Source organism: Accipiter gentilis, chromosome 1 (genome assembly GCF_929443795.1).
Source record: "Accipiter gentilis chromosome 1, bAccGen1.1, whole genome shotgun sequence".
Taxonomy (NCBI): domain Eukaryota; kingdom Metazoa; phylum Chordata; class Aves; order Accipitriformes; family Accipitridae; genus Astur; species Astur gentilis.
This window is the reverse complement of record NC_064880.1, coordinates 17,460,955-17,480,141: the sequence shown is the minus strand read 5'-3', so window position 1 is coordinate 17,480,141 and position 19,187 is coordinate 17,460,955. Positions and strand designations below refer to the sequence as shown.

Genomic DNA, 19,187 nt, shown 5'->3' with positions numbered 1-19,187 from the left:
GGGTTTTGCTATACACCCTGAAGGAACGTGAATGTTCTTCTTGGTTTTGAAGCTCACTTTGGGGATCTACCCAAAATACAGCCTAACGGCTCTGCTATGGAGAATAGCAGCAACAGCAGCCAGCCGGAAAGGCCCGCCACTTCGCTAGGCAAGCGATCCCGGAGGTCTCAGCGCCGTGGCTGCGACAGGGGTGCTGCCCTCAGCACCCCAACTCCGACTCCCCTCCGGCGGCGCCGAGCCGGCCGGGGCGCGGGGGCGCAGCCCGGGGCAGCCGCGGCCCGGGACAACTCGGGCCCGCGGCAGCTCGGGCCCGGCGCCGGCGCCCGCCGGCAGGGGGCGGCCGAGAGCGGCGCCACGTGACGCGCGCCGCGCCGCCGTGACCACGCCCCACGGAGGCCGCGGCGAGCGAGGCCGGCGGCGGCGCGGGGAGGCGGCGAGGCAGCGCGGCGGCGAGGCGGCGCCGGGCCGGCGGCCGCGCTACGGCGGGGCCCGGGCCGGGGGCGCGGAGCGCAGCGGGCCAGGATGTCGCGGTCGGTGCTGCAGCCGAGCCAGCAGAAGCTGGCGGAGAAGCTTACCATCCTGAACGACCGGGGCGTCGGCATGCTCACCCGGCTCTACAACATCAAGAAGGTGCGGGGGCCCCAGCGGGGAGGCGGGGGAAGGAACCGCCCCGGCGCGATCCCCGCCGCCGCCGCCGCCCTCCCGCCCGACAGCCCGCCCGGGGCCGGCCGGCCCGGCGCTCCGCCGCCGCGCGGCTCTCCCTGGCCGCGCTGCGGCCTAGCTGCGGGGCCCGAGCGGCAGGGCGGGGAGGCGGCGAGAGCCGCGCCGCCGCCGCGGCCAGGCGCTCCGGCCCGCCGCTGCGCCGCCTGCGGGCCCGGGGGCGGCGGCGGCGGCGGCGGCGGCGGCGGGGGGGAGGCCGCCGGGGCCGGGGCTTCCCGAGCGGCCGCCGCCTCGCTACCTGGCTGGAGGCCCGGTGCTGCGCGGCGCCCACAGGCCCGGCGCCCCCCGCCGCGGGGCCTAGGCCCGGCCCGGCGCCCAGGCCCGGCCCGGCGCCCGCGGCAGTCGGAGCCGCTCCCGCCTCGCCGTGCGTGAGTCACGGGAGCCGGGAGTGGGCTGCTCAGCCCGGGCTTTCCCACACCGAGTTGCGAAACCTGTCGCTACCGACGGGAAGGGTTTGGGGTAAAATTAGTAAGTTTAATTTCAATAAGTTCGAGGCGCGCGGTTGCTTAGCAGCTCCCGGCGTGAGATGGAGCAGATGTTTGAAGCCGTCGTGGGTGGTAGGACTGCTGCCCGGCTTCCCGGAATGAAATAAATCGGTGTTTGCCGAGGTGAGGTTGTTCGGCGGTGCAGGTCTCGGCGTTGACGAAAAGGGTGGGTTACGCCTCAGTGATTAGTTAATTTCTCTTCTGGAGGAAATCGTTGTCCCTTTTCTTTATGGAAAAACGTAGTTCGTGGCCATCCCCTGCACCGGGTGCTTCGTGTAGTCTTACCAGCTTAATTTACCTAAGGTGCGGTGCATTATCTGGATGCGTATGGCCCCTCAATCCACTTCCAGTAATGGATATTAGTTAGGATTTTACTGCCTTGCCTTGAACACAATTATTTTTGAGAGGTTTTTCTTATTTGAAAGGAAACATTAGTTATTACGTTCAAGCAACGAGCACATCTTTGCAGGTTTAGCATTTTAAAATTTCTGTGCCACTTGCATGCTGGGTTCAGCTGGCCTGTGCTGCAGCAATAGCAGAGGGAGTTTGAGAGTTTTAGGCGCTTACTTGATTGCTCTGACTTCTGAACCCAGGTTTCTGTCAGGAGTGATCCTGCCTAACAGATCTGAGCTAAAGGATGTGTTTTCTCAAATTGTTTTGCTCATATGGGAGACTTGTGCTCCAGAAGTAGTAAGGGCTGCTGGGCTATACCAAGTGTAGTGTTGATTTTAATTAAGGTGGTGTTTCCAGGGAAAAAAAGCAAAATCATTGAAGTATTCAGAAGTCAGTGTTGATCCAAAGCAATGTCAGCGCTTGATGTGCATTTGAGTGTTTCTGCAAATCATCACTGATGTAAATAAAGCATTTTAACTAAATTATTGCAAGTTCCTGTATTTCTGAAACAGAAGTGAGGTTCTTTTTAGTTTGCAGTTTTGTGCGTTGGAAAATGGCTTCAACTTAAGATTTTTAACAATATAATCACTTCTAACGCAAAACAGAAATTCCCTATTTAGGGGGAAAGCATCAAAATGGGGAAGTCATTTGTGTGTGCGCTTGTTAAGCTTTGAGAGAAATATACCAGGTGAAAAACAGGCTACTGGAATTTTGCCTGCTATAGGCATGGTTTGGGGGGAGGAGGCAGGAAATGAGACAGGAAAAATGAAACCTCGTCTTGACATACAGCTATGCCTTAACCATTGTGAGTGTGGGTTCTCTTTTCATTACCAGTGTTCTGCTTTGGGGACGCTTACTCATGTTAAGCGGTTCAGTGCCTACACACACGTTTCTGCTGGCATGTTTAGATGGCAGAGTCCTGAGCACTCTGTGCCCATATGGTGGTAGCTTCTGCCATTACTCGCATTAGTGAAGTGATGCAAGTGGATAGGTTCTCAGTAGGGGAGCATCAGCACTAGAGGTGACACCAGTTTTTCCTCCAAATGCCATGAACTGAGTCCAAAATTGCGTAGGTCTTGCAGAGAGAGGAGGCATGACCAAGCGGCTTGATTATTGTGTGACGTATAGTTTTGCAAATCTGGCGGTGTCCCAGACACAACTCTGTGTATTCATATAGCTATTTGTGATTCAAATAGTTGTTTTCTTAAGCTGCAGTCAGTACTGCTTGACAGTAGTAACTGGCTAGCTCTGATGGTGAGCCCCAGAAGTCTTGGGATTGATTACCATGTTTTATTGTGGATCTCTGTTCCGCCCAGCTGCAGCATAGCTGGCTGCTTGGAACAGTTTATTTTTCTTTATTTCTTTTTTTCCCTCTCTCTGAAAACAGTTGATTCCAAAACTGCTGTTCAAGTTTCTCATGCTTCCTCTATTGAAGATGATATTGAAACTCAAGTTACTAGAAATAACCACACAATATGTGGTATTGCGGTTAAAGGAAATGGTTAAGAGTTTTTTTAATAAGAGGAAGTGAGAGGTGAAGTATTCGTAGCTGCCTTACAGATTGGTGTAGATGCTGTCTAGGGAGCAGAGATTTTAAAGGACTAAGAATTTTTTCGAAAGCAGAAAAACTTTACTTCCCAAGGAATTACAGAAGTTGTTAAAAGCAGTTAGAAACTTGGTATTTGTACTTCATCTTCCTATATAAATTTCAGTTTAGATGTCATTGTGCTTATAGCTGTTAATTGTTCATTGTTTCCTGTTTATTGACTTTCTGTGCTATTGTAGTCTTCTGAAAGAGTGTAAAGTTTGTTGTTTTTAAGATACAGTATCTGAATGTGTGGGGTTTTGCCTCTGAGAGTGATAGAAACAAAAAGTGGACTTATGCAGGTAATAGTGGATGATGAGATAAAACTCACATTTGATCTGTATGGAGGTGGATTTTTTTTGTTGCTGTTGTTATTTTAAAGGCTGACCCTTTGCTTGCTGCTTTCAGCTGTCTTCTGTACTGGGACCAGTATTAGTCCCGAAATCAGAAATCTTAACTGTTGCTGTTTCTTTCCTGGTTTGTTCCTTCTACTTTTTAAGAATTTATCCTTAATTATCCAGGCTAGCAATTGTATTATTGTTTTCCATGTAACTCTTTTGTCATTACTTGTCTACAACTAAACCTCAATAAGTCAGAGACCAGGGGTTTTTTTCATGCCATCCTGGCTCAGGTGAAGCTTGGATTTTGTGGTTACCTTTCAGAGCAGACTGAGACTGTGTTGGTAAGCTTTATGTAACGTTGTCAGTACTGTCAAATAAGTGTATTTTTCAAGAGTGATGACAGAGAAATAATCTTGTTTTCTGTGGGCCTGTCTCTTGTTTGTTTATAAAGCCCTTGATTACTGAGAAGTATTTACAGTAAGAGATGTCATCCTAAAATACCTGAAATATAGATTTAGCCAGGGCAAGTAAAGAGAGTGTGATCTTGATGAATGCTGAAGCAGGGCTATTGTCAACAGAACTGCTAGGAATAAAAGTTAAGGTTTTGAATTATTTAGAGTATATGTTATTCAAACATGATGAGTCTGTTATTTAGCATTGATTGCTTTGCTAGCAATGTTCTGTTCTTCATGGTACAGGTTTTATGTTTGTGTGCAAAGTTTTTTCTTAAAATGCCATTAACAAAACATTCTTTTGACTTTCACAACTCTGATGATTACATAGTATCTGAAAAATGAGAATCTTAAACTAATTCTTAGATATGAACAGCATAACCAAACTGAAGTAATAGATAAGGCACAGAATAAATATTTGCAGGGGCTTTAGCTGACTTGTATCTTTTCTGTTCCAAACTAAAAATGTGGTCCCAGTCCTATTGCGAGCACCAGATAGCTTAGCATGAAGCCAGATTTCAAATCATTTAGCAGGCGATTAATTGCTGGTTAGTTCTTTAGAGATGCAATAGTGGGAATATTGGATTTTTACCTGTGTTGAGGATGTTACTTGTTAGCCATTTTAAAGACTCAGTACTTTTTGTTTTCCCTATTTATTTTCTCTTCTGCAGCAGTTAAAGTACATACTCTTTTCAAAAGAGCAAAAGAAGGCATATATGTTGTGAGGGGAAGAGGAGGACTGCGTCAAGTCTCCTGTGGTAAAACAATGACAAGTTGGCCAGATCGGCCAAGGCTGAATAGAGGTCAAATCTTACTTCAGCAGCCTTTTACGCTGCTTGTGAGATTGGGCTGAAGAAAAAGATTCCAAAAGCTCGAAAACTGGACTGGAGAGGACTTGACAAAGCCTAAACATTGCAGGGGACGTTTATAAAAGCCAGTCGATTGTTTGATTAATAGAACCAGTAGATAATGTGTACTGTTTTGCTCAGGCACTAGAGCAGTTCTTAAGGAAAAAGTAGGAGAGATTTTAGGTGACTGGCAGAACATGTAGATGTTTCCAATCTGCAGAGCTCTGAGGTTTGGAAGGGTGTAGGATTAGGTTTTGACACTGAGCTCTGTGCTGAAGTGCAGAGCTTTGAGCTGAGATGAAAAGCTCACAAATAATCTCATTTTGAATTGTGAGGTTGGTATTGGAAAGAACAGGTAATGTCTTCAGGTAATCAGGAGGTGTCTTTGAGTAGGGCACTATTGCTTCCAGTGCTTGATAGATGTCAGCAGTACTTTAAAGGTTAAGATGACAATATATGTTTGTCTGTGTCTGCGATCTTGGAGGAATGACTCAGAATATTGTCCCACTGATAAGAAGAGGAGGAAGCCCCAAACAAACTCACAGTTGGTGCTGGCAGTAGCTAAATAAATAAATAAATGTGTTTGCTCAGGAAGCAAACACAAACTGAAGATACCATGCCACATTTTTTTTAACTCAGAAAAGCAACTAATTTTGTAAAGAAACAATAAGACTTTCTAATACAATATAAAAATATCCCATGATATCTTCCAAAATATACAGAGAGAAAGCCAGGTGGATTTATCCTTGTGCATCAAGTGTAGATGCCCAGAATTATCTTGCATTGTTTCTTTGTTTACAAATATCAATTACCTGCCACCCCAATTACTGTTCATTTGCTCTGCCATGTGTTCACACAAAACCAAATCCATTTTTCGTTGCAAGAGATTAAGATCGTGTGCAGAGAAGATACAGCTAAAAAGTCGTAACAGTTCCCGTTTTAGATTCAGAATAGACAGGGCATTCCCATTGCCTTCCTTTCTTTTATTAAAATGTTACTTTATAGATTACATTTAGGCAAAGTTTTGTGGCAGTGAAACTGTTCTTCATTTTGTTCTTTGTTTTTCACCTGCCCCATATTTGATTAATAGAACCAAGTGCTTAGTTAAACAGGTGCTACAAACACAGGAGGACAATGTGAATTTATCACTGTACAGATAGCATCAAATCAAGCATATTTCTTTCATTGGCGAGGTGACAGGTCACTCTAGTATGGACAACTTGGTAGAAGTTTTATGCGTTGACTGTAGCAAGGCTGCTAACATTAGCTCATCTGATTGTTCTCATGAACAATCTAAGGAAGTACAATCTGGATGAAATTGTAATGATGAAGGCAGATGGATAACCATATTAGGGAATGGTTACAAAGATCTCCGTGTCACACTGCGGTTCAGCAGGGTCTTTTTGGGACGTGTCTTGCCTCTTGTTCCAGTCATTCTTTGTATTAACAACCTAGACGATGATTACAGTGTGCTTAATAAATCTGTAGGTAGGAAACTGGGAGAAGCTACAGAAATAATGAAGAACCTAATTGGAATTCAGTTTGAGCTTAACAAATTGTAGGTATGGTCTAACAAACTTGGAGGTGGCTGAGCAAGTGTGATTGTAAGCTATTTTGTGCTTACAAAATGTGTATGAAATTTAAAATACAAAATGAAAAGTAATGAGAGAGTGAGTCTGCAGAAAATGGATGGGAAAGGGACATGCCAGAGCAAATGTGAGCCAACTAAGTTTCACTACAAAAAATCAGGGATGATGTGAGGTTTTATATATGTGTGAGCAAGATAGATAAATTAAGTAATCCTTTTGCTCTATATGGCATGCATTGAGACTCATCCAAAATGTATCTGCTTTTCAAGAAAGATGTGGACAAAATGGAGAAACTCCAGAGCAGAATAGTAAGACCAGTGATGCAGAAAATTTCACCTGTTAAGAAAATGGGAAGATTCTTTTTTTAAAGTAGATAAATGATACAAGTTTTCAAGTATTCAGGACTGCTGTAAAGGTAAGGGGAATAGTTTGTGCAATTCAGTGTGGCCACAGAGATCAAGAAGTGATGGATTAAATTGTAGTGAGAAAAGTTCAGTTTAGATCTTAGAACTTTCTAATGAAAAAGGTTGTTAAATATTGGAAAAGACTGTGAGAATGTTTTTTAATATAGCCTGTTGGAGACCCATAAGTAAGGATGTGGCAGATATCTCCCAGGAGCAACATAGATACAGTTGATCCTGCTCTGGAATATGAAAGTAGGGTAGGCAATTTTTCAAGATCCTTTCTAGCCTTTTCTTCTGATTTCACATGAGTATACATTTTAATGGTTGGATCTCTGAGTAGAGATACACTGGGATTTAAAATAAGGTACATACTTTAGGGTTCAAGACACACCAAATAATGAATAATGGAGGGGAAGATGTGTTGCTTAGCTCTAGGAAACATTGGACTGACTTTTAACATCTTTAATTGTAATTTAGATTTAATATGAAAGTGCATTATCTTTCAAACTTTTGAACCTTTGTGCATGAAAAGTGCAATAGCTCTTAAATTTATAATAATTTAAAGCCATATTTTGGATACGTGCAAGGCCTACAGAGACTGTCCAAAAATTAGTTAACTAGAGACTTTCTTCTGATTCCAGATCGTGGTTGGATCATGGGAACAATACAGTTTCGGTTGAATCTATTACCATAGTTTATGTATCAAAATACAGGTTTACCTTTTGTACAAGTTTCATTTATGTAACTGCAAACATCAATAATGTAACTTACCTAGTACAAGATTACCCAAGGGATACTGGTGTAGAACAGTTAAATTTTGGCCATAAAACATATTAAACTGTAATAATTTATCCACGTGTGACCAACTAATTCTTGCCTCTGCTTGCATAACTGTTAAGAGGGACAAGGCTTCATTCACAAATCTTATCTGGGTCCAGCCTATCTAATAATAAACGTAGGCTTCATCAGAACCTAAAATACAGCAAAGCAGTTGTGGTAGGCTTCATCAGAAACGTTAAGGCGAATGTAGTATGAACAGTTTCCTTGCGTATTTACCATTCAAAGCAGCTCTTTATTGATTATTCACCTCTCTCTCTTCATGAGTTTTGCCTTTTCAAAATCGGAGATTGTCAGTTGGTAATCTCATTATTTTAAATGCGTGACAGAAACAAAGAATAAATAATATGTTTTATCCTGCAAAAATCTAGAGTTAATTATGAACCTGTCTCTTTGAATGTTTCTTTGCCATGTATTATTTACTATATAGGATGCATAGCCACAAACCAGGCATTCAAATTTATAGATACATTTTAGGGCAAAGTCTTTAATGCCAGCAGCTGTTACAAGGGAAGAACAACAGCTTTACTGCGCATGCTTTTCTGGTGTGTCAAGAGAAGGTGCTGTAGTAAACTGTAAATGGTATGTACAGGAGCTTTTCCCATTTTTTAAATAGAAGAATCTTAATGTGTTTCCACTTACTAATGAAAGTTACTAACTCAGGGGATGGCATATTTTTGCTATTGTTGAAATTCCATTGATTTGCTGGCTAAATTCACAGAGTATTTTTTAGTGCAGGTGAGGCAACTTGTTGACTAAGATTATTTCAGTGTATGTTGTCACAGCCCAGTGGAACTGTGCTCAGCAGTGTTTTATCTCAAGTCCAGAGTAACAGTAAATCAAGATCATCTTGAAGTAATAAAAACATGTTAAATTGCTGCAAAATATGACTTGGTTTATGATCATCTGCTGATGTAGGAAGTTTGGGGTTTGAAAATAGGAAATTACTGACTCAAAAGGCCCTGTTTCTCTTTTATTGGGAAACAGCCTAGCTAATAATTTGGAATAGGTTGAACTTAGCAACAAAAAGAAGAATATAAAAGGTATTTCTATAACACAGTAACAGTGTAGGCTTTTTTTTAATCGTCCTACACTATGTAACTCAAGTAATACTTATTAATGTTCTTACTCAAGGAAACGTGGTAGGTTTATGTAAAAGGCATGAGTGAAGTTTAGGTGTTCTAAATGCACCCTGTATGCTGTGCTGTGGCACTGACTTTTGACAATGATTTTACCTGAACATAAACTTCCCTTTATTCATGTCACATTAGCTGGATATATGCAGTAATTTTGTTGTTTGATTTTTTTTTTATTATTATTTTTTTTTATTCCCACCCCCCCCCATTTCTTCCACAGTTCTCTGCCCCCAGGTAGGAAGTAAAATGTTAGGCTTTTATTTTTGCAGTGGTAGCTGTAACTGTACTGGAGCAAAATGTCTCTGCTGTATCTCTTAATTTTGGTGTATTCTGGGCCAAAGGCAGTTGTACTGGTTTCTGTGTTCTTCTTTACAGGCTACTTATCTTAAATGCAGACCTTAAGGAGGTTTTTGTTGTTAGATGTTTTCTTGTTGGCTGCTTCTGAATGAGTACAACCTAGAAAGTGAAGCCATGTAGTATTCTTAATTTTCAAAGTGAAAATAGTATAGAAGAACCCAATAGCATTAAGTGAAGAGTAGAGTCTGATAATAATCTAGTTATCTAGATTATTAGGGTAAGTAGGAAAATGTTGGTTTAATTTAAAATGTGTGGCATAGTGAAGCATCTCTAAAAAGTACATGTAGACAGGTATCTCTGAAGTTTGATGAGCTGTGCATGTGATAGCAAATGAATATTTTGAATAATGAATCTCTTAGCTATAGAAATCATACTGTTCTTGTTAAGAGTTGGATGCACAGAATCAGATCAGGAAAATATGTTCGCTTAGTTGAGAGCTTATCATAGCAGGGTACCATTCTGAAGTGCTGTGGAAAGAAATCCAGTGCCCGAGTCCTTTTAATTTTTATTTTAATTACTTTGATTAGTCTCTAACAGTAGCTTTGCATCACATTTTCAGCGTAACTGCTTGACAGCTGTTTAGTAATGTACAAAGGAATTGAGATGACTGCTGGGAGATTCTTTCAGTATAATATTTCGGGGGCTGAAGCAGCTCAAATCCCATAGCTTCAAAGCTGTATTCCATGAATGCTGCAGCAGTAAGAACATTTTTAATTCTTGAATTCTCTCAAAAAAGTAGCCATTCTGGTGCTTGAATTTCTTTTGAATGCTCAAAAAATGTAGCCATTCTGGTGGTTTTTTTGGTGTTCTTTTAAATTTATTTTAAGGTAAGAAATGAAGAAAGGTTATCGCAGCCCACTTAGGGGAAAAAGGTGATATCTGAGGCTGACTGAGAAAGGGCTACTGCATTTGGCTAATTCTCAAAATTCTATTTGAATGCTAGAGAGCTGTATATGGCAATGTGGTCTTTGTATGCTGTACCACGATGTTTCTGCCTATTACAGTACTGACAAGGGATTTTGTATTGACTAATACAACTATTAAAAGCAAAAGCTAACTTTCTTATCTATATTCTGAGACCATTGCCCTCAATGTCTTTGTTCTTTCTACAAAGCAAAATTGTGGTTATGTGCCTTATCACGCTTCCACACTTGTGCGAAAGTGCTAGGGATGGGGTTTGTATTTTCATTCTTTTATGCTTTCTAGAGTAAACCATAGTGACCCTGGGCTTCATAGGTCTGTTTGCCATTTTAGGAGACATTTAGCTTACATAGACTGTTTTACATGTGATGCTGAATGCAGGTAACAGTATGGATGAAAACTGTATTGATGCAACAACAACTAGTAATCAAATAATACCAGTTCTTAGAAAGGAGCTGAGCTGCTGTGGAATGTGGGAGAGGGAAGGAAAACGCATTGACCCACTTGTTCAGTGATGTCTGTTGTCCTCTTTCTATTCAGTCCACGTAGGTAGGCTTGTACAGCTTATTAGAAGCTGGAATTTTGACATGTATGAAGGATACCTTTAACCTTTTATATCTTGCAGCAATCATCTTTCTTATGGATCAATCTTGTGTAATTTTTCAGTAGGAAGGATTACAGTTGCTTTAAGTGTGATGTTAGCAAACAAACAATGGGAAGGAGCAAAGCTCTTTCTTGCATATTCAGATGTATTGAGGGGGTTGCCAGTTAGACTGATGATCCCATCATTTCTGGGAACTGAGTTCCTGAAGCCACATGAGGATGTACATGTTAGTGTATTCAGATGTCTGTTTCCGTGTGAATGATTTGTGTTTAAGGGCCTGGGTAGAACATAATTTTTAGTAAACATTTCAGAGAGCTGATTAATAGGAGGAAAACCGTCTGTTGCTAGGAAAAATAAGGAGTGTATGTGGCAGTAGTGTTTGAATTCAGACTGAAAAATTTAGGAACTGAACAGTGGTAGATTTTTTTTTTGTCTCCTATATAACAGCAACCATATTGGAAGTTAACAGGCCACAAATATATGTTGTCTATTAGCTTGTAATCCTTCTTTTAGTAGAGATAGTTATATGATGTGCAACAAGGACAACAAATTCAAATAATCTGACACAGATTCTGACAAACCCGTGACATCTAGTTGATTAAGACTTCATGAATTCGAAGTGCACGTTGTTTAATTTTTTGACACCTATTTACAGTATAATTTTTACTTTTGAAATTGTGTAAAGACTTTATGTACAGAATAGGTCTTTTGTGGCACATGTTATTTGCTGCTGTAAGAATAGTGAAGCAACTATTTAATAGCTAACTGATACTGTGGATGTTGCTGAATTTATTTTCATTATAAATTCCTCTTGTATTATAGATTTGATATTTTAATAACATTCAGTGTTTTTGTGGAAAAATTAGTAAATGTGAGAGTTTTGGTGTTAGAGTAGTACATTAGCATATGTCATGATGGTCATGTACTGCTGGTAGGAGTTTTAGAAACTTACAATAATGACTCTTTTATTTTTTTTCTTGGCTACCGTTTCTTTTTCAGGTATGTAAAACTTCACTGAGTTTCTCTCCTTTTTTTCCCCTGTAGTTGCATGTGATGTTTGTTAACTCCTTTTTTTCTCTCCCTACCTGAACTTAGTTTGGAAATACTATTAGAAGTTACATGTCTCAGTATATATGCAGCACTTCGCACAATAGTAAAATTCTAATAAGTACATGTAAAGTTGCTTGTGAGTATTAGAGTAATCACCATCCAGTAGAAAGTATGCTGCCTAGAGTAACAGAAGGTCGTAATGTTCTCTTGGATGTAGGTAATAGTGTATTAGTTCACTTAAATGTAACATATTTTAGAATTTAAGAGTAATTTGTTTATATGTAATTTTTCTCTCTTTTTATTACACTGCTTTCCCAGCAAGGACAAGTTTGGAAGGTTTGCAAAGCTTTTCACCTTCCCTTTGCCCGCTTGCCCGCTTTCAGAATCGGTCTCATACTCCATGACTTCTGTCTCTACAGTCCACAACTCGGTCATAGAAATCAATGTGGAAAAGTTTTTAAATGAGCTGTCATTTGAGTTCGCTATGTTGCGTAGAAATGCCTAGCATGTAATTTAGTTTTGCATGAGACACGAAACTCCTTTGCAAATCCCTATGAGGACTATAAAACTAAATGAATATTTGAGGAAAAAATACAATTTGAGGACAAGTTTTGTCATGTAAGTAATGCTGCTTTTAGTATGTTTCTTCAAACTAAATGGTATAGCATGGCTTGCTAGTCAGAGTAGTTGAGTAGTGTGTCTGACAGCATGCACTGTAGCTGGCAAAAGTGGGTGCTTCGTTAGTTGTCTGTCCACAGAAGCTGTTCTGCTATGTCTACCTAACTTAAGAGACTTAACACTTAGTTGTGACTTCTGTTCAAATCAAAATTTAATGAAATTTCTTGATTACTGCTTTTAAAGCACAGCCTGTGCTACTGTAGGAGTAAAGAAAATGAGCAAAACTTGAGTTCTTAATCTAAGGAAATAGGCAAGTACTGGTGGTTTTACTGTGGGTTGGAAAATTGTCTTGCAGTTAACAATTTAAAGAAAAATTAAATGCAGATTCGTGGGGCTTATAGTTTTGTTTCACAAAGGATAGTTTAATCATTTAATGTGCCCAGCACTGTCCTCCACAGATGATGACATGATTGAATCTTCTAACAGTTTATTAACTCCAGATGAATACAACACTACCTCAAACCAGGAATAGTATTAAAAGGAAACCATTTTTTTCTCCTTCTTTTAGGATTGCGTTTTTTCCCTCACTGCTGTTCTGCACTAACTGCTTTGATACTCCATGCATCTTTTTCAGTAGAAGAGCATCTCTGTACTGTTTCCCATTGCATATTTCAGCTGTGACAGTCCCTGCACTTTGCCTTTCATTTTTTCACCTGCTCACTAAAAACAAACAAACAAAGAATCTTTCTAGTTTGTCTTCAGATTTGCAACTGTCACTTAGCTTTAGATGTATGATTATGGTTTTACTTCATTTTTTATTGTATTTTTTTATAGGCATGTGGTGACCCCAAAGCCAAACCATCCTATCTTATTGACAAAAACCTGGAATCTGCTGTCAAATTCATAGTCAGGAAGTTTCCAGCAGTAGAAACACGCAACAACAATGTAAGTAACCAAATGGCTATATAAGTATTTTTCTCAGTACTCTTCAGTGCTTGTTGCTCAAATCTGAGAGGTTTTATGTGTTCTTATAAAGCATCTGATGCTGACAGTTGCAGCTGGAATATAGTTGTTGATTCAAATGTTTGATAGGATACTTCAGAAAGAACTATCTCCAAAGAGAGAATTTTATACTGTAATTCTGGATTGGTTTTGTTAGGGTAGGACGCTTTCTGGTTTTCTTTTTACCTACTGTCTTCTGTCCCATTTCAAAGAACTGTCAATGGGAAGTAATCCTTGAAAAAATCATGCCTTGCTTTGATAACAGAAATTCTTGGTGACCAAGTTGATTGCAGAAAATGGAAGTTGTGTAACTTTATTTGTGATGAGACCTGACCAGTGGATCAATAAAAGGCACCTGACTGCAAAGTGGGAAAATGTGCTTGTACTTCACAGGTGCTGGTACCTTACTGGTGCCCTTGCCTATGGGGTCAGTCCCTGTGGGAATAAATAGTGCTTTAGTATGTAAGGAGAAACCTTGTGAAGTACAAAAATACAGAAATACAATTGTTTGCTCTTCAGATGTAGTGAGTTCAGTTGCAGTACGAAATTATTTTTCACCCTTTTGAGTGATCCAGTACTGCTGAATTTGACTTTGTAGCCCTTTTGAGATAATAAAGACTATTAGATTATAGGTAGGCATTTTGGCAGGTGATGCACACTTGTTTCTCTGTTTCAGTTTGAAAGTCAAGGGAAAGATTTTTGTTTTACCTGCTTATATTTCTTTCCAAAGGTGGAAAGTGGAGGTAGGTGTTGGGTTTGCATGTTCCTTGCATGCAACTACTTGCATGTGTGTTTGAGAGGTTTAGACTTGCTTTAAAGCATTCAGGTTTCCGCAGAATGGTAGTGGTGGTAGTAGTGGGAATAGTTAGTTTCTTTTACAATGCCAACTAGAATTTCTATGTAATGTCTCCAGTAATACCAATGGGAAGAAAAAAGGAGAAAAACTTTCCCTTCTGGAGGAAACATGCCTTGTTACTTCAAAATTTTTATGTTTTTTGTGCTGTTTAATATTGCTCATCTTTGTATTGAATCTGATTGTGTTAGTAACAAATATGGCAAATTCTCTATCAATTTTATGTAAAAATGGTAAACCCTTTAAACCATGTTTGGTAAATGTTTCCATATTCTCTAAACTCCAGTGGCAGATCTACTATTAAACGTAAAAGATTATGTACATAGAATTTGTTTAATGTAGTTGCGTGTATGCTCTATATGTCTTCTGGATGTTGATTATGAATTTGGAGCTTAACTAATGATAGATATTTTAGGATTTGGTAGTATGAAGTCTATGGAAAGAGATCAAAGCTAACTTGATATGTTTTGAAAATCACTGTTTCTAAAATAGAACACGCGCGTAATGTTTTGTCACTGCCTTGTGTTTATTTACCATGAGCCAGCCAGGCCTGTGTTTATTAAGCACAGTTATCGAAAGCCTACCCTTCTTAAGTATGAGCACAGTTTAAAGTCGGGATTTTGAGTTCTAGCAATAGGCAGCTGGGGTTTCCCTCCATTGTGGTCAGAGCTGATAGCAGTTTGCTTGTCTTGGTTACTTACAGATGTTTTCCTATAGAGTGTTGTATCAACCGAAAGAAACCTTTACCCATAACACATACCTAATTAGACAAAAGCTGTGTCACGTCCAGATAAAGTTCTAGTTTGATGTAAGATAAATTTTTGTTCGTAAACCTTAGCTTAAAAAAGATGTAAACATCTAGCTTCTGGTCAGGAAGATGTTCCCCTGCTTGCTCCTCATTTGTCTCCCTCCTCCCCCTGGCCAACAACCAGCTCACCATATAGTAGGAGGACATGCCAGTGAGTTCCTTCAGTAGGGAAACAGGTGATTAGAGATTTAAAAGGGCAAGAAGGTTATTGGAACAGGGACACATCAATTAATGAAGTATTATGAAGGATTATTGCAGGGGAAATAGTTGAGAAATCATAACCTGTGCTTCCTCCTTGCAGTGAAAATTCCAGGACAGCCTTTCAGGAAGGGGTTTGGATTTTGTACGTTCAACTGCAGCAGTTGCCATTGCTTGGCATTGTGCATCTATACAGTTAGTAGTACCTATTGACATATCGGTAGGTGATGTTGCCAAACAAGCTTGCATTCGGTTAGAGAATAGGTAATGCCTGCTTTTCTTTTTTTTTTTACCTATTTTTAGCTGTTTGTTGTTTCTTGGGTACTGTCATTTACAGTGTTTTGTGTCTCAGAGGTGAACAACACATTTTATTGAAGAGTATGAGCAGTGTCTACTGTAATCAGATGGTGAAAGCCTGAAAAGATGCTGAAAAGCCTGCGTTTTTATTCTTTTGAAACAAGTGATTGTTGTTTGCTATTGATAGCTTTTACATCTTTATTCACAAAAAATACAGCTCCTAGATTTGTTCTTCCTTCAGTGTTTGACATGCCGAGTCAGACTAGAACCATGTCTGACAATCACTGATTTTCAACATTGTACCAAGAGTGAAAGTGTATGAGCAGCGAAGTGCCTGATGAATCCTTGCTGACGAGGCTGAAAAATAAAATGGAGTAGCTTATCTTCCAAAGGATCGATTATAGATAACTCAGAACCTCATCAGTTCATAACTCACTCTTTCCCGTTGTCTGAGGGCAATCCCTGGGATCTCTTACACTTGCCCTCTCTTCTTCAATCACCATCGTGAACCATATAACCATGAAAACATGAAGACTGAGCTCTTAAATCAACTATTAATGATGTTGGTGAGCAATGTAGTATTGCTTAATAGTATGAAATACTTGCAAAGGAGGGAATGTGTGTAAACAAAAAAAGGGATTAACAAAGTGAGAAACAAACATTTTAGAGTCCCATTTGAAAAGGAAACTATATAATAATACAAAGTATCTATTTCTGTGTTTGGGAAACCTTAGTGTTTATTTTAAATTGTCTAAAGCTTTATTTTGAAAAAGCTGCCTAAGCTGCAGAAGCCTTCCAAAAAGTTTCATATCACTATCATTCTTGGTCAGACCAGTGATCTGATGGTGCTAGTGTTGACTCAGGGTGACACTTATTTTTACTGAATTGCCTTGACTAACTTCAGAAGAAAAATTCCAAAATAAGGGATGCAGAAGCAGCCTGATTTTTCTGAAGGCTTTTTAGACCTCATAGTCTTATAAGGCATACAGGCAAGGTATCTCACCACAGGGAAATCAAAAGAGAACATACTGAACTCCAAAAAAATGTAGGACTTAAGAATTACTCTCTTCTCTGTCAGTGCTGACATTTTAATGCCATTGTAAGAGCAGAATAAAATACTTCCACGATGTGGAACTGGAGGTGCAGGGAGAAAAGACATAGAATTTTCTGTAGATTGTGGGTAGGGTCAGAAAAACCTGCTGTCTGCACAGGTAAAGCGCTCTGTGTGTGTGCGTGTGTGATGGAGCTAGCTGCCTTTCTGCCTTTCAAAACACCACATATGGGAAGCAGTGAGAATATATGCCTTCTTTCTTGAACATATGTTTTTCTTTTACTCGGATTGCTCCTCAGCAATTTCCCTGTAGAAAGGAAAAACTTCCTATATTTTTAAATGTCTCCTGGAGAAGCTGAGGCTTAGTCATTGCTTAGTGGTAAGCAGACCAGTGAAACATCACTCAGAAGTTTAAGTGCGTGGTTAGTGGGAGAAATGTCTATGTTTTCCAGGTACTGCTAATCTTCATCTTTTAGTGGCTAACTTCCCGGTATTGTTCATATCAATTCTGTTGTGTTTTCTATTGACTACACATTCAGTTTCTTAGGAGATAGTATTTTGAGGGTTTATTTACCTGATTTAACTGTAATAATTTTTGGCTGTATTGTGTCAGTGGGGACTGGAAATAAGAGCATATGAGAGTAGAGTATAAGCAGTGTGAGCATTTCCAGCCTGCCTGGGTTAGGATCTGTAGATGTGAATTAGTTCACTTTAAATTTTATTTACTTTTTGTTCATGGGTATGTTGGGTTTTTTCCTTTTAGATCCCAGTATGTATGTTTGGTCCGCTGCTTGTGTCTTTCACAGGTTCACTTCATAGTGAGCCGGTTGCACAGCAAATTAGCTAGATGTGGGAGAGGGGTTGTGGGCACAGAGTGGCTGGATCTCCTTGTTGAAGGCTTATTAGAAGACATTAACTCATGCTTCTATAGTAAAATTATTGAAATATGTACTTTATCTTGATTTTTTTATTTGTGATAGCTGCTTCCAATAATTAGTCTTTTTTAAAACACTCAACTAAATACAAGTAATTATTTGCTTTTGAAAGTATTCCTTTCAGTTCCCCCAAGGGGTACAGTGCCTGAAGGAAAATGTCATTTGTTTGTTTGTTTCTAATGAAGCCTTTAATATTGTAATTTCCACAGTGCTAGTGAAGATAATTTAGAAATTCTTTTCTGAGGAAAAATAACATTGGGGTCTCAGCTGTGCTGCCTCATGTATTGGTAATCCTTTTTCAGTAGGAAACAGTCATTTATTTTTGAGGAAATTTTATGGTCGTTAACACCTATGGCAGCTGGTTTCTTAAGAGTAACTTAAAGTAACTTAAGTCCCTGAATTCAGTAAAATAAATATTTTTCTCCAGCTTTCTGGAGTGCTAGATCCTTTGCATGGGAGATTTGATTTTTCAGATAACTTACTGCTTTCTTAAGCAATAAAAACCCAGCTCCCCATATTCTGCTATAAAACTAACTGGCCTCCTGACTGTGAAGACTAAAATGCTTTCCAGGTAAGAGGATTCCCTGCTTTTCTTGCATGGCTGCCTTTTCAACTCTGCTGCTGCTCAAGGAACTTACAGTGCTGAAGGGACCACAAATGACATTGATTTTCCAAAACTCAGAGGGTGATTTATTTTACAGGAGTTCCCCCTGGGCAAGTAAAGCCAGCTGATGAGTAACTAGTCTCTGTTCAACTTTGTACGAGCAGTTGAGATTTCTTATGCTTCAGAATAGGATGTACTAATGATAGTTTCAGAATAAACTGCAAAATACCTGCAACAAATAAAATTTTGTCTGCATTTTTACTAAAAAATCATTCAGAATTGAAATTGCTCCGCTAATGCCTTGCTCTGATAGAACCATACCTACTGTTCTGATTTTGTACGCAGTAGCATGTCTGATGTCTTCGGCTGTGACCTGCGCAAGACTGACTTCGCAGCTTAAAATGACTTTTGCTATAATATAATCAGAGAATAGTATGTAAAATTTTTCAGCCTGACAGTCATTTGAAAGTGAGCATTTTTTCATAGCGATTCCAAAAGGTAATGTGAAATCCTGAAATCTCTCTAAAATGTTTCATGAAACAGAATTGTCATAATGTAACTTATATTTTTTCAAAATCCTAAGTGCTGTCAGCAGTGATGTTTATATTCATGGTTTAACCCTTGATTGTGCATGAATTTGAGGTGGAGTAGCATCCAAATACAATTTAATTTTTACTTTTATTTGTAATAAATCATTGTAGTACCCTGCTGTAAGTCACATCAGTCCATATGAGTCACTTACCAAGGTAAACCAAACTGGTCATGTGCTTGCTCTTTTTGCTGAATAGTGTATGCAATACCTGCAAAGGAGTGAATGTGTGTAATACTTAACCTGTTTGCTTTATCCTTTGAAACTCTCTTTTGATTTGATGATTGACAACTTAAGAGCTTGGCCATTAAAAAAAACAAAGCAGCAAGAAAACCTCATTAATACCTAAACAATATTTTAGTTAAGCAGTGTTACTGAAATGGCTTTCCAACAGTAGTTTTCACACATTTTAAATTAATAGTTCTTTCATGATTTCATGTCATAAATGTAAGTATGCAGGCAGCTAGAGACATATGTCCAAAACATTTTTATCTGTAGAATAACACAGAC

General features: G+C 39.6%; 1 protein-coding gene across 5 annotated transcripts in view; it reads left to right on the top strand.

Annotated features, from left to right (window-relative positions):
• Positions 1-420: 420 nt before the first annotated feature.
• Positions 421-19,187, top strand: part of NCKAP1 (NCK associated protein 1) — a 61,545-nt gene continuing 42,778 nt past the window's right edge. For 2 of the 5 annotated variants that reach the window (XM_049814017.1, XM_049814013.1), the window contains exons 1-3: positions 421-630; positions 12,041-12,058; positions 13,175-13,285. In XM_049814017.1, coding sequence (XP_049669974.1) covers positions 523-630; positions 12,041-12,058; positions 13,175-13,285 — 237 coding nt within the window. In that variant the 5' untranslated portion in view covers positions 421-522. Of the gene's footprint in view, positions 631-12,040; positions 12,059-12,125; positions 12,341-13,174; positions 13,286-19,187 lie in introns of those variants that run through there. The other 3 variants (XM_049814034.1, XM_049814026.1, XM_049814044.1) reach the window with 2 other exon arrangements.